Source organism: Lepidochelys kempii, chromosome 9, assembly GCF_965140265.1.
Source record: "Lepidochelys kempii isolate rLepKem1 chromosome 9, rLepKem1.hap2, whole genome shotgun sequence".
Taxonomy (NCBI): Eukaryota; Metazoa; Chordata; order Testudines; family Cheloniidae; genus Lepidochelys; species Lepidochelys kempii.
In genome coordinates, this window is record NC_133264.1 from 83529798 (window position 1) to 83546216 (window position 16419).

Below are 16419 nucleotides of genomic sequence, written 5' to 3' on the forward strand. Positions count from 1 at the left end.
ATACACATTTTAGGACCATATTTCCAGCACACATACATAAATCTTTACACACCATCCATCCATACTATACATCAGGGAATGATATTCATGACCAGTGTGACACCACTTTTTAGGCATTGTACTCGGTACACTTTTATAAGATAATATTGTATACAATAAGTTGATTCAGTTGCTTATTCTTTGGGGTTCAGACTCTCTCTTCAGTCTGGACCCTGACTGTCACACACACATATAAAATTCACTTTGCCTCAATGATGAGTTCTACATTTAGTGCATTTTACAAGATTAAAATGCCACCTCTTTAAAAAAAGGACCTCTTCTACTGTGAATATAAATCTCAGCTAACATCTAGGATCTGGGACTCTTAAGCCCTGATCCTGCAGTGAGATCCACTCAGTCAGGCCCTTGCATCTGCAAAGAGCCCCATTGAAGATAAGGGGGCTCAGCACCAGTACAGGGGTCTGCCTGTGCAGATCAGCCTGCTAGTTGGGGCATGAGTCCCAAGTCATCAGCTGAGTTTTATGGTCAGAGTGAGAAGAAAACCTCTAGCAAGATCTCCAAAAGCACCAAGTGTGTTATGTTAAAAAAGGGGGTGTTAATTTTTTGCAGTTCGTTGTGACTCATCCAATTGATTATACAAGGAGAAAGAATTATATCAATGATTTGAGCTTTCCAAGTCACACATAAATAACTTCAAAATTATGTTACCAAAGATAGAAAATTCAGAGTTAAAATTCAAATTTCAGTCTTCACTTGTGACATTTTGAGTCACCTTCAATGAAAAAAAATTCTGGCTTTTGTCAATTTGTATTACAGCTTTGGAGTTATCTAGCAATAGCTGAGTTGGGTGCTTATTAATTTTTCTTGCCTGTATCACATATTTTTTAAATAGCCTCTGTAAAGTTAGAAAATCATATACAACACCACAATGACCTCATATATTCTGAACACCACCTTAGGTGATTAAATCTGAAAGAATTTTTAAAAGCTAATTTAGCCCATAGCTGGATCAACTTGGGTGGAGCTTGCAGAATTGGGGACTTGCTTTTCACCATGTAGTCTGTTTGTGTTCAGCATTTCACTCAGTTTGGGCAATGCAATTAGATTAGTCAGTTTTAATTTTGTTAGTAGTCAGTTCACTTTCTAGTTGTCATGGCCTAGTACCAATAAAATGTTACAATCTTTGGGATGCAGTCACTACAGCGGAATATATTTTTACGAAACCTAAGTGTTGGGTTTAAACTGCCTGAGAGGGTAGTGTCCCTTTGAGACAGGAAACAAAATATTTTGCTTAATATTTTTCAGAAGGATATAAAATAAATATTATTTTCCGAAACTCCTGAGGGAATATGCTTATTTGGGCTCTTTCTGTTTTTAAAAAATTGTCAGGGAATGTTCTGCTTCTGACCAGAGAGGTGGTGGCTGTGATATAGGGACTTCATGAGTTTGCAGGGGATTTAGGGCCTGATTCTATTCCCACTGAACTCCATGGAAAAAGTAGTGTACTGAGTACGTATTGCCTCTTTTGCAAAAGGGAAAAATATTTTGTTGAAAATAAAAAATAAGTATTATTTTCCAAAAGTCCTGAGGCCATATGCTTTTTCCAGCATAGTTAGTGAATAAGAACTAAGGCACTTAGAAGGATCCAATCACAGACTCAATTGGTCCATTAAGTAAATGTAATAATATTTACTTAAATAACCCTTCTGGATTATGTCAGAACACAGGTTTATAACTTTTTAAAATTGATCAATATTATTAAATGCACAGACTCTAAGGATGACTAAAGAGCTAATTCAACCTACCAGTTTCTCAAAGAGCTCAAGCCCCAGGTAGAGAATGAAAAGTGCAGATGATGTCCTCCTTGAGATACCAAGGAGGAAAAATTGCCATACAAGCATAGGACAAAGCGACATAAGATGTGTTGACAACATTTAATGCTACACACACACAATTTTGTCAACCTCTTCCAGAATGCACTTACACTAAAAGGGAACACCTAATGTGCTATTTGCACAGTGGCAGATACAGTATTTAATTGACTACTCCAATCTATGATTTCGTTTGGCTGTTCACACTGAGCCCCATCAAGCAGGAAAGATGGCTCTTGAGTATTTGATTCTTGTTTTCATCACTTAGGCAGATGTTCACACAGTTGTCAGCAATGAGCTCCTGAATCTAAACTATATATATATATACATATACATTCTGCTTTCATTACATAGTTAGGCCCTGGTGATTTATGTCACCTATCTGTCAATCATCAGGCAAAACAAGTGATAAAAAATAAACCAGTTATCTAGATTGTCCTATTTTATTAGAAGGAAACAAACTAACATTGACTGATTGCATTTTAAGACTTCACCAGAAGTCTCAAGGGATGAGAATTTTAGAATGTCACATCATGGATTATATCCTGTTGTGATAGGCAGAAGCAAACAAATGCCAAAAATTCCTGAGAAATTATCTGTGAAAATCTGGTGAAATATCATGAAATTTGCACAGTGGCAGAAAGCAGCATTCATGATTGGCAGCCGTGTGTCCCCATCATTGATTGTATCTATCTATGGAGAAATATAGTTATTAATAATAAGATTTCCCTGATTTCATTTCTTCCTACATCCCCAATGCTTCCTTCATGTCACTGAAGCTTCCCACCTGACCATTTCTTTTGTTTCATTCTTTCAATCTTATCTTTGTGCCATCTTCCATGCCACCCCTAGTGCCTCCTCAAATCCACTTCTTCTATGAAGCTTATCCAATGTGCATCCCTCTAGAGCAGGGGTGGCCAACCTGAGCCTGAGAAGGAGCCAGAATTTACCAATGTGCATTTCCAAAGAGCCACAGTAATACTTCGACAGCTCCCTGACCGCCTTCCCCCCGACAGGTCCCCCCCCCGCAGCCCCCAGTGTCTCCCACCCACCAGCAGCACTGCCGATCAGCACCTAACCCTCTATCCCTGCGCCTCCCGCCCACCGCAATCAGGTGTGAAGGAGGCTGGGTGGGGGGAGGAAGAGTAAGGGTGCAGCAGACTCAGGGGAAGGGGCGGGGTCCTTGGGGGAAGGAGTGGGGCAGAGCCAGGGGTTGAGCAGTGAGCACCCTGTAGCACATTGGAAAGTTGGCGCCTATAGCTCCAGCCCCAGTGTCGGTGCCTATCCAAGGAGCCGCATATTAACCTCTGAAGAGCCGCATGTGGCTCCGGAGCCACAGGTTGGCCACCCCTGCTCCAGAGGAAGAAGTGTTACGGAAAAAAATGTTGTTACATTGAAAGAAGTTTAATTATTTTATAATTTTTGCACCTCTTGGAGACAGAGCCATATCCTGCTCATCTGGTGCATCCTAAGTTAGTGTTGTTATGTTTGTATGGTTTGGAATGGGCTGGGGAGAGAGTTCTTCTCTGCGTTTTGCATATGCTATGAAATGGATGAACTCTCTCAATAGCTTCAAACGAGAGCCATTTTTTATTTCAGCTTCTTTCTTCCTCCCTGTTTGTGGACTGTCCCTTCCAAAACTACACTGGCTCAAAGTCAAGGATGGGCAGTATTCAGTCCTGGAGAACTGACATATTTGAGCTCTGATGTCTCCGGACTCTGCAGCACTAGAAAGGGAACTTTATCCCTTTGTAAAGTGGCAATGCCAATCTGTCCAATGGGAAATACCCTGGAAGATGCCGAGAGTTCAGACCTTCACGCTGTGGGTACAGAAAACTATTTCAGGTCATTTATAGAGGTTTTAAATGGCTGCATTTAAAGGGATAAAACTCCCATTTCTTTAACAGGGAGCTTAAAGAAAAATGGTGGCTTTTTGAAGCTGTTTGAAGGTTTGGAATATTACAAGTAGATCTGTGGAAGGGGGAATAAATGAGCTTGAGGCAGGCAATATAGTCAAAGATAAATGATAAAGTATGGACCATGTGAGATGCAATTTATTAGCCGGTTCTCTTGTTTTTCAGAATGCTCTGTATTTTATTGTGTGGATATCACCAGCACATACATGGTGTTTATATAGTCATTGATGCTTTTGAAATCTAGCACATGTACCATTCAGAACAACTTTCCCTAGTCCCAAATATTAACTTGGCTAGTAGGAGACTTTGCTCTGTGAAAGGAAGTAAAATGAAAAATTTGTATTTTTCAAGCTTTCTGTGCAGATTTCAATATATTAAAGTCACTGTGTAATAGTAGCCATATATCTGGTTTTGCTACATTTCAAATACTTTGCCGCTGCTTCCCTTTGATGTCCCTGGGAATTACACAGATCTTTTCTGAGTTTGATTTCACCAATTTTTTTTTCTCATTTCCCTACATGCTTATAAGGGGGCAAGTTTCTCTCTCTAGAATAAATAAGCAGCAGCGGTCAATGCAAATCTGTTGATCAGCAATCGTTACTTCTTTATGCGCATGATGTTGCTCACAGCAGGCTCGTGAAGTATGATAGTAAATGACACACTATACAGTAGCACTTGCGGTAATTTGTTAGTTGTCTGAGTATATGTGATCATTTTGCTAATGGCTGGCTTTATGTCCGGATTTTACAGGAAAGATAGAATGAGATTAGAACTTCCACCTACAACCCCGCCTCATCCATTCTGGATCTAAATCTGAGCAGACAAACAAGAGTTAACAAACAGCTTGCTCAATCTGCAGCATAACCCAATAAGAAATATATTAGCTTGGACATTGTACTCTATCCTTTCCGGCCCAGGCACCAGTGTGTTTGAGGGGGGAGCAGCTGTACAAGTGACAGTGTATGTAACAGAGCTGAATGAATAATTCAGAACAAGTAATTCAGTTGATGAATTTTTTCTATTCTGATTTCATGGGGCTTCTCGTGGGCTTGAAATGAAACAAATGCTTTGATGGATCAGAGCCTTAGGCTATACTGGGGGGCCAGGATCTATCTGTTTTAGAAGTTAATATCAACTGTGGGTTTTTTCCTTTACAAAGAGCTATTGGAAAGACAATGGATTAAATTCTGGAGTGACTTACACCCAGTGCCACTCCACTGACTTCTACAGGGTGGCAATGATCGAAAATCATTGCAGAATTTGGCCCACTATTTGCAAAAAAATTCTATGAAATTGAATAGAAATAGGAGAAAAAGATGTCCAGCTGGACTTGAATTCCTCACCAAAAGATCTCAGGTATGTTGAAGCATCAATCTTCACAAGAGAATGATGTTTCCCTTCTCACGTGGTCCTCTGCATCACTCTCACTTTCCCAAGGGTCACTTCAATCCTTCCTTGCTTTCAGGCTCTTTCCATCTCCTGTTGACACCCACGGAACTAGCTCCTTAACTCCCTGTAACCTCCTGATGTCCCTGTGTTGTAGCCCCCATCTTTCTGGCCAGGGTGATGCCTTTCAGATCTGGGGTAAGGTAGATCAGGCCTAAGTGACATAGGAGCCGTATAGCCCCATTTTTAAGTTACTTGACCACCTAAGAGCCTAAGACTTATTGAATGTCAATAGGTGCTGAGTTCCTAAGTCACTTAGACCCAGTCTACACTTAACAAATGTAACTGGCATAACCATGTCAGCAAGGGCTGTGACTTTTAGACTACATCGGGGGGTGGAGGTAGGGGGGACAGAAAATGATCAGTCTGGGAATGGCTTGGCTGCCTTACTCACTGGCTACCATCCTAGCACATTGAGCTGTCTGTTTAAGTTACGTCACTTAAGCACGCAAATGCCAAAGACAATATGTACAACAAAATAACAGAAGCCACTATGTTTAGCGTCAAGAAACTAAGCCAAAGTACTTAAGACGGGTTGTATCCAAGGCTTGAACCATATCTCAGATTGTGTCTAAAGCATATGTGCTTCTAATGGTTTAAACAGATGTGCATGGAGCTGTAATTCTCGTAAATTGAGAAATACTCCCATATTCATCAGAAGCAGGGGCTCTCACAGAGCACTTTCTGACATGCCTAACCCATTCTAACAAATATGTGGCCTCCCAAGACATTCACAGATGTCACTTTGCTGCATGCCAGCATTCACCCACAATTTCATGGTGACAGCTGGGATAGAACTGGGATCTTCCTGTTTCAGAAAACACAAGTCCCTAAACACTTGAGCTAAAAGAGAACCTCACTCAATCCTTAATCTTCCAAACACAGCTGCCCTATGGCAAGCACTTCTGAAGCCACATCATAGACAGCAGAGATATACCTGTAGTGCAGTATTCTGTACAATGGGAAACTGCCACATCAGGTATGACTGGTTAGCCCCTCAGCTGATTCAGTGAAATTTAAATTTCACACTAAGTAGCGAGATGCTGTGAACACAGACTTCAGATATAGATATTTATGCAGATTACAATAAAAAGTATTTGCACTCATTGCACAACAGGTGGATGAAATGAAAATATTTTCCCCACCCTCACTAATAGTTTTACTGCACATATAAACAAGGCATCACAATAACACTAAACAAAACAGGTGCATGTGCAGGACAACATGTTACACTGGTTGATTTATTGGTAGTCTAGCAGTAAGAAAATAATAAACTCTCTATTTTGGATAGAACAAGTGAATACTTGGTTGGGTTACCAAAGGTCAGACCTGACAGGTGGAAAGCTGGTCAATTTTTTTGGCTTGTAAATCTCGACAGCATCCTTTTTAAAATTTCATTTCATTATTTAAAACATTTTAACAAATGGTGTTCTGAATTCAAGATATGTATATTTCCTGAAGGACAGGAATCTTCCTGTCAGACATACCCACACGTCAGCATAAAAAACTTGGGTTGATCACATCACTGAAAGCACAAGTGCGAAAAGATGTCGGCTCTTGTATGGGGGAATCTGTGGCAAAGTTAAAAATAGAACCCATATCTCCTGACTCCCAGGCCTGCGTGTGAATCACAAAGCCCTCCTTCTCCATCTGTTTTCTCCCCATAACAGTCTTACCTTGCCACCTGGCATAAGAGTGAATGAGACAACACCCTGTTAAATTTGCTGCATGGAACAATCCTGCACTGGGCAAACAGATCTAACAGGTGTTTTTAACTTATGTATTGCTATGATACTGACTTTGTGGTCCTCATTGACCCAAGCCTGCAGACTACAACATTAAACAATGTCTGGAGGCCCTTGTATCCTCAGCGTGGTGCTTTTCCATCCCATGCGCTACCTGGCCTGTTTGTTTGGTAACCTGGTGGGCTAGTAAGTCGTGATGGGATGGAGCTGAAGTTCAACTTGCTACATTTGTTCAAAGGAAGTTTTTTCCTAGGCTGCAGGCAGCCTTGCTGACTCTAGGGAGCTGGAGTGATGCGGTGAATGTGAGCCCATTTTCAGGATCTATTTATAAATGGGAGAAAGTTAAATTAAAAAAATGTGCTAAGGTTTTAAAATAAAACCATGACCAGGTCAGAGTATACACACAGGAGGGAAATTAAGCCCTTCTTCCAAGGGAGAAAAAAAAAGAGAGCAGGCGAGAGAGCGCATAATAAAAGGAAAATTCATTAAGTATAACAGGCCAGTTTTGGATGGTATAAATCAACACAGGTCCATTGACTTCAATGGAGCTATGGTGATTTATACTGGCTGAGGACATGGCCCAATGATTATAAAGAGAGAGGAAAAACACTGAGTGAAAACATAGCAGAGGTGAGAAATCCACTTATTCACACATTTGATGGATAATCCACTAACAACAGCTGGTGCTGGTAAACAGATGAAGAATGTCATTGCCTGGCATTTAAAGTACAACCAGTGTCACTTTGTGCATTGTCCTGAGGAATACGACACTGCGACCTTTTCAATGTAGCCCCTCATTTGATGAGTGTTGGGGAGTATTAAACTCATTGAAAATAAGCCCTGATGCAGGGAGCAGAAACTTTCACTATGATTGACCTTCAGCAATTTGTCTCACTTGAATGGAAGCTAGCACTTGCTGTAATTTCAGTCTCTAAGTGTCCTTCTTCTTTCTTCCAAACAGGTTGCACAGTCACTATGAACAATGGCCCAGCTATACTACAAAAAGGTAAACTATTCACCGTACAGAGACCGGATCCCATTGCAGATCGTGCGAGCAGAGGCAGAGCTCTCGCAGGAAGAGAAGGCCTATCTCATTGCTGTGGAGAAGGGGGACTATGCCAGTGTGAAACATGCCTTACAAGAGGCTGAAATCTACTACAACATCAACATTAACTGTATGGATCCTCTTGGACGCAGTGCCCTTTTAATAGCCATAGAGAATGAAAACCTGGAGATCATGGAGTTACTGCTGAGCCACAGTATTTACGTGGGAGATGCTCTGTTGTATGCAATACGGAAGGAGGTGGTTGGGGCCGTGGAGCTGCTTCTGAGTTACAGGAAGCCAAGTGGTGAAAAGCAGGTCAGTCAAATATTCAGGCAAGGAATGTTTATATTAGCTAATGGCTTGGTAAGAGATACCCAGTTGATCAGAAGCTCCAGAAGGTCTGGACACGTCACAGACTCAGCTAGATAAGGCCTGGTTATTAACTATGAGATCACTATGAAAAATCCCAGGAAGTTGTTGATTCTGTAGAGAGCACATTTCTCTGAATCAGTTCTGAGCCAGTGTCCCAGAACAGCTGGGGGAGGTGGCATGGGGGTACTGTGCTGTTGAAGGTGCTGTATGACCCAGGAAACACAAAATGAAGATCCTAATGAAAGATTCTCTGGTCCTTTTTTGTAAGAGTAGCTGTGTCAGTCCTGGTCTCCTGGTCAATTTCCGATCTGAGTAATCACATTCTGCCTTACTTAAATCCCCCCATTCAGTTTCAGTTTCAGATAGTATTCATCTTCACTTCCCAAACTAAGGATGCGGGCAAACCCAAAACGATTTATAGATAGATACTTTGTGCAACAATTGAGTGTCTTTTTTAATTAAATTCCAATATATAAACCTAAGCCAGCGTTTCCCAAACTTTTTTGGCCACAGAACACCCGGTATATATTTACAGAACACTTACAATATTATTTTGTAGTCGTTTGGTTTTCAAATAAAAAATTGCGTTATTTATGCTCAAATATATTTTATTTTATAAAACACAGCAAAAATACAAATTTAAAATAACTTGAACTAACAATTTCTAACTGGAAAGTGCGTATAAAGTAGTACAAAAATCAAGTGCAAGACCCTTTTTTTAAATTACAATTCTTTCACGGATCACCTGTTCACATCGTGCAGAACACCAGTGTTCCGCGGAACACAGTTTGGGAAACGCTGACCTAAGCTATTGTTTTCTTGCTTTTAACACATGGAATCACTTTTCAAAGACAGACCCCAACACTGCAAACACTGATGCATGTGCTTAGCTTTAAGCAGATGAGCAGTCCCACTGACTTCAACATTTACACATGTGTGACAGCTGCCATGCATTGGCATGCCATGGCCATACAAACAGGCTGGTGATTGAACTGAAGACTTCCAGAGCTAGGAGCATGAGTTGCTACAGCTTGAAATAAAGCACTGTAGTTGTAGGGTGCAATAACTCATTTCCTCTGTGCTTAACAGGCCATGTGCTTAATGTTAATCACGTGGGCTGTCCTACTGAAGTCAATGGGACTGTCCATGTGCTTAAAATTAAGTACATGCCAAAGTGTTTGCAAGATCAGAGTCCATGAATGTTACCTATTGTACTGTACAATTTTTTCTCTTATCTTCATTTACAAATAACATAGCTGATCAATGGGCTGCTGAGTGTATGTAATACTAGACGCACTATAGATTTTTGCCTGTCCTTTGATTAGAATATCTATTGACCTATCTCTCCATTCCAATGCCTAATTTCTGTTCTGAAATCTACTGGAACATGTTCCATGTTGTATAAAAGAATTGAGGGATTACTGTGATTTAACCATGTTAGATGGGGTGGGATCTGAGCTACCCAGGAAAGAATTTTCTGTAGTATCTGGCTGGTGAATCTTGCCCATGTGCTCAGGGTTTAGCTGATCGCCATATTTGGGGTCAGGAAGGAATTTTCCTCCAGGGCAGATTGGAAGAGGCCCTGGAGGTTTTTCACCTTCCTCTGTAGCATGGGGCACGAGTCACTTGCTGGAGGATTCTCTGCTCCTTGAAGTCTTTAAACCGCGATTCGAGGACTTCAATAGCTCAGACAGAGGTGAGAGGTTTTTCGCAGGAGTGGGTGGGTGAGATTCTGTGGCCTGCATTGTACAGGAGGTCGGACTAGATGATCATAATGGTCCCTTCTGACCTTAGTATCTATGAATCTATAAAAGGTTGTAGTGTGGAGCTTTTTTTTTTTACAATCCAAAGCAAACAATGAAGAAATACTCCAGATCATCACAGATAACTTTGAAGGATGTCCCTCTTACAATTCAGAAACAATACCATTCCACAAATCCCTTGAATACTAACTAGAAATATGTTGCTGGCAGATTAGATAGATAGATAGATAGATAGATAGATAGATAGATAGATAGATAGATAGATAGATAGATAGATAGATATTTTCTGACAGAGTTAAACTGAATACTACTTTTCTGTTTTATCCTGATGTGAGTGGCAAAATATGGACCATACATGGGAAAATGAACTGTATGTAGTCTTTTCTCACTGCTCTAGAAAGACTGGTTGTCTTGTTCAGAGATACACCAGAATGGCAGAAGGTAGCACAGAACTAAAGATAAACTCAAGCTTTACTGAAAGGGTCTTCAGTATAATGGGAAAATGCTGAGGTTAAACACAAGTACGTGTGAATGATCATGAAAAGAAAGTGCTGTGATTCTATGCGGGCTTCAAAAAGTTCTCTTGTAATACAGAATTTTTTATTCTTAGTGATTCACCTCCTCCGTTGTTTTAAGGTGATATAGTTCCGTTGATGTCAATGGAGCTAGGCTGATTTACATCAGCTGAAGATTAGACCCAACATCTTTAGTTTAGTGCTACATTTCAAAGCACTAAACTATATACGTATCTAATTCTCTTTCTACACCAACGTTTATATCTTTGTGTGTTCCATTAATGCCAGGGGGAACTGTGCATGTCTGTTAAGGAAAAACAATTTTCATCCTGATATAACGGTTAAATTGTACACAGAGTTGTGTAAAATGTTCCCAATAAAATCCCCAAACACACAAAATACACCTGGTTCCAGTGAATCAGATCCAGATGGCACAAACTCAGATTCATTGCCAGATTCATCCCTTCTTGATACTAAACTGGGAGGAGTGGTAGATACGCTGGAGGGCAGGGATAGGATACAGAAGGACCTAGACAAATTGGAGGATTGGGCCAAAAGAAATCTGATGAGGTTCAATAAGGATAAGTGCAGGGTCCTGCACTTAGGACGGAAGAACCCAATGCACAGCTACAGACTAGGGACCGAATAGCTAGGCAGCAGTTCTGTGGAAAAGGACCTAGGGGTGACAGTGGACGAGAAGCTGGATATGAGTCAGCAGTGTGCCCTTGTTACCAAGAAGGCCAATGGCATTTTGGGATGTATAAGTAGGGGCATAGCGAGCAGATCGAGGGACGTGATCGTTCCCCTCTATTCGACATTGGTGAGGCCTCATCTGGAGTACTGTGTCCAGTTTTGGGCCCCACACTACAAGAAGGATGTGGATAAATTGGAGAGAGTCCAGCGAAGGGCAACAAAAATGATTAGGGGTCTGGAACACATGACTTATGAGGAGAGGCTGAGGGAACTGGGATTGTTTAGCCTGCAGAAGAGAAGAATGAGGGGGGATTTGATAGCTGCTTTCAACTACCTGAGAGGTGGTTCCAGAGAGGATGGTTCTAGACTATTCTCAGTGGTAGAAGAGGACAGGACAAGGAGTAATGGTCTCAAGTTGCAGTGGGGGAGGTTTAGGTTGGATATTAGGAAAAACTTTTTCACTAGGAGGGTGGTGAAACACTGGAATGCGTTACCTAGAGAGGTGGTAGAATCTCCTTCCTTAGAGGTTTTTAAGGTCAGGCTTGACAAAGTCCTGGCTGGGATGATTTAATTGGGGATTGGTCCTGCTTTGAGCAGGGGGTTGGACTAGATGACCTCCTGAGGTCCCTTCCAACCCTGATATTCTATGACTCTATGATGGGGGATTCTATCCTGGGAAGCAGTGACTCTGAAAAAACACTTGGGAGTCATGGTTGATAATCAGCTGAACATGAGCTCCCAGTGTGATGCTGTGGCCAAAAGAGCTGGTGCAATCCTAGGATGCATAAACGGGAATCTCGAGTAGGAGTAGGGAGGTTATTTTACCTCTGTATTTGGCACTGGTGTGACTGCTGCTGGAATCCTGTGTCCAGTCCTGGTGCCCACAATTCAAGAAACATGTTGATAAATTGGAAAGGGTTTAAAGAAGAGCCACAAGAACAAATAAAAGGTTAGAAAAACCGGCCTTATAGTGATAGACTTAAGGAGCTCAGTCTATTTAGTTTAACAAATGTAAGACTAAAGGGTGACTTGATTTCAGGCTATAAGCACCTACTTGGGCAACAAATATTTAATAATAGGCTCTTCAATCTAGCAGAAAAAGGTTTAATTCAGTCCAACAGCTGGAAGTTGAACTAGACAAATTCAGACTGGAAATAAAGTGTAAATTTTTAATAGTGAGAGTAATTAATTATTTGAACAATTTACCAAGGATCAAAGTAGAGTCTCCATCACTGGTCATTTTAAAATCATGACGGGATGTTTTCCTAAAAGATCTGCTCTCAGAATTATATTGGGGAAGTTCCAAGGCCTGTGATATACAGGAGGTCTGACTAAGTGACACAGTGGTCCCTTCTGGCTTTAGAATCTATGAATCTATAAATTCAGAGGTCACAGGGTGAAATATAATAGCCTGCGTTAGACAGGAGGCCAGTCAAGATGATCTAATCGTCTCTCCTGACCTTCAACATTCTGACAAAAAATAGGTTTGTCACAAGCCCAGATTCATTCCTATTTTGAGTGGCCCTGGGTCAGCAAAAGAACTTTTGTACAAAACAGGATTTATTAACTATAAATCTCAGAATTTCAGGTTGTTCTGATCTGCGCTTTTGGTTCGGGATCTTCTGTAGACCTTATTGGGAGTTTGCCTGCAGAAGATTGCAGGACTGGTTCTTAGCTCTTCAGCCTCATCAATACTAATGGATTGGTATTCATTTCATGCACAGTTCTATCGAAAAGAAGTGCCTAGTTAAGCACAATAAGGACACGTGGCTTAACGCTTCAACCCACAAAGCTAATCCCAGAGCAGCCTGTTTCAGAACTCAGACTCCTTATGATAGCCTCAGAGCTATGCCAATGCACATTCTCCAATGATCCTTACTGGATCGTTCCCTGGGGAAGTCCTAGGGTGGCTCCCCACCAAAGGTCTTTCACAAGAGTACCCCAGAAATCCTCTTAGCACAGGACAGCCGCTGAAGTTGAATTATATGCCTGTGTGTGCACGTATCCAGGTCCTCCTCGGCTGACATTATGGTCCTGGCCGTGTCCTCATTCATGCCAAGCAAAAATAAAAAGGTTGCCCCTTTTTGGCTGAGCAGTAGCTGAAATCCAGGCCTTGCTGAGTGGTTTCTGTTTGGCAGAGAAATCCGTGGTGCAGAGTTAGGTTATTTTCTGAGCACAGTCTGTTTATTTATACACAAGGGCTTGTTTCCCTGGACAGTGGTAGGCACAAAACTGCACATGGGCAGCTCCTTTTCTGCAGAAAACTGAAGTCAGACACAGTCAGTTCTGTTCCATAGAGAGGGGCTCTGTTTGCTCGGCTTCTGTCCAGGGGCCAGAGAGAGAGCTCTGAGGATCTGGTTGCTTGCTCCTAGCTGCTTGACATACAGCCTTCTTCCAGCTTCCCAGCCCTGAGTTACGAGCTTTGGAAACCCTGTTAGCACCACGCTTTCTTGACACCTCCCTGGCGGCATCAGTTGTTTTGCCCTAGAAAAGAATTTCAGGTGTTCCAGACGTTGGGCACAAAGGAGAGAGCTTTATCGCACCTGTTCACCTGAACGAGGGCTGTGACTGTCTTTGCATGATGGCAGGCCACAAGTACCTTCCGGCATAACTACTTTTACAGACATATACAGACAGCCTGATATGGTCTACCCTTTCTGTCTGAAAATACTGAGGGCTGGACTGTGGCCGGCCCATACACGGCTCCTCATGCAAAGAGCCTATCCTTCCTTCCTTCCAGCACTGTATGGGGTGGAAGAGGAAGGGAGGAGGGCTGAGGAGAAGACACCACAAGCCCACTCCTCCCACAAAGTGAGTTGGACCAACCAGCTGCAGAGTGCAGGGGAGGCAGGTTTTTATAATTTTTGGCGGTGTCCAAGTCCCACCCCACCCCCCCACCTGCCTTGTAAGCCGATATATATATTTTTAAACAATGTAAAAATGGACTGGAAACAGTAAGCGTTTAACAGTTTACCTATATTGCACAATATCACTATCATAAGAAAAAATTATTTAACTAAGAATATCAACTTTATTAATACTCTTTTGAAAATGGAAACAACCAATGTAGCAAATTGCCAGTACGATTATGATGGGTCCCGTGCTTCCTCTTCTTGGGGGGGGGGCTGGTTAATGGTGCAGTTTCCTGCCCCTGAACTAAGGTATTTACTGTCCCACTAGTAACCCAGAAAAGGGTAGTGGAGAGGGAGGGACCCGGGCCTGCCCTCTACTCCGGGTCCCAGCCCAGGGGCTCTAGGGATAGTGGTAAACCACTTGAACTAGTGCTTCCTTCCCCTGGGCTACTTCCCTCTCCTGCTCTTCAGCTTGTGGGGCTTCCTGTCCTCTCTCTCTGCACAAGCCGGGTGTCTCTTTACCTAAGGTCTTGGTCTTCTAGCCAGCCACGGCACTTCTCCAAACTCTCTTCAAACCGCTCTCTGCTCCAACTCCAAACAACTCTGCTCCAACTCCTTCCCCTGGATATCTCTCCTATATCACTCTCCTGCTGCCTTCTGGCCATGCTGTATCACACCAAGCACTCTTGGATCAATAACCTGCAAAAGCAAATGCTTTCTAAAATTAAAACAAAATGGAGCCCCTTCTTTTGCGATGTTCTACAGGAGGCAGCAAACACTTTTGGTCATTGTTCGGTGTGGGAGGGGGCTGCTCCTTGCCCAGCGTGGGGCAGGAGTGGTGACTGTGGGGGGGGGGGCAGGGTGTCATGACACTCACCCCAAGCCCCAGCTGCTCAGTTCCGGGAAGCCCCCTTGCCTCCCCTGTGGTGGGTGCCGGGGGAGGAGGGAGCTGCCATCACGTGTGCGCCTCCTCCCCTGTTTCTGTCCCTCACCGTAGCCTCACTGCGGGGGGGGGGGGAGAGATAGGGTTTCCCCTTGCCAAGTGAGGGGCCGGAGTGGTGACTGTGGGTGGGTGACTGCGGATGGCGGGGGGGACGGGGACGGGATGTCCAAAGTCCAACACTCACCCAAGCCCCAGCTGCTCAGGTGCAGACGCCAGGAAGGCCCCCCGGAATCGGAGTCGTCTCGTGGTGGGAGCCAGGGCGGGGGGGCTGCCATCATGTGTGTGCCTCCTTCCTCTGCAGGTGCAGCAGTTGCCTCAGCCTGCCGCTGGTGCCACTCCCTTCATTGTAGCCACCAGCAGCCGGCAAGGGAGTGCAGTGCGGAGAGCAGGGCAGCAGGCAGGGACGCTCCGGGGGAGGCACGCGGGGGTGGCAGGTGGGGCCAGAGAGAGAGACCTGGCCCCGAACATTGGTAGAGCCGGGCCCCCATGCCCTGAATATTGCTGGAGCATGGGCACCACGGGCCTATATAACTCTAATGGATGGTCTAGCCTGGGCACCCCTCAGACACACAAGGGAGCTCCCTATGGATGTTCTGGCCTGGCCCCACTCTGGCCTGGGGCTGTATAGAGATATCTCCAGGTAGTAGGGTCTGCAGTGGTTTCAAAAGTAGGACAAGAGCTTTTGGTTTTTGTTTGTTTGCTTTTCTCCTGTGAGAGTGCCAGGGTCTCATCCCTGCCTCTCAGAGCCTGATTCAAATTGGTGAGTTTGACACAGCAGCAAAGGACTTCATATGCCATTACTAAACCCAGCAGGCACCCTTTACTCCTCACGCCTTTGTTACACTGCAGTTTTGATGTTAAACTGCTGTTTTCTGAAAGCGCTATGACAATTGCAGTGATATGTCATATGCCAGTTACTATATCAACACACTTCTCCAGCGCTACAGCTTGGCTTGTTTCAGATGTGTCTGGAAAGAAAGAAATGAGATTTCGTTTACATTGGAAGTTTAGGAGAGACCGGGGCAAGCAAAAGCCTCTTTGAGGGAACCGACATAGCACATTACATCTGAACAATGATGTTTTAAAATAGCTTTATTTCCTTTTAGGTTCACCTCCACGGAACTTGGCATTTCTCACAAGGTCTCTTCTGTCTGATCATTACAACGGACAGCCACAGTTTTCTGTGCACTTACTACAGGTCTCTAGATGAAACCGTTAAAGAGACTACACCAGTTATACACAGAATAATTCCATTGCT

The 16419-nt window shown here is 43.2% G+C and overlaps 1 protein-coding gene across 7 annotated transcripts in view; it reads left to right on the forward strand.

The window, feature by feature from the left end:
• The window catches only part of TRPC5 (transient receptor potential cation channel subfamily C member 5), a 139688-nt gene that overhangs the window by 34280 nt on the left and 88989 nt on the right, over positions 1-16419 (forward strand). For 6 of the 7 annotated variants that reach the window (XM_073361164.1, XM_073361165.1, XM_073361167.1 and 3 more), the window contains exon 2: positions 7940-8338. In XM_073361164.1, the coding sequence (XP_073217265.1) occupies positions 7961-8338 (378 nt within the window). In that variant the 5' untranslated portion in view covers positions 7940-7960. Of the gene's footprint in view, positions 1-4971; positions 5144-7939; positions 8339-16419 lie in introns of those variants that run through there. The other variant, XM_073361163.1, reaches the window with a different exon arrangement.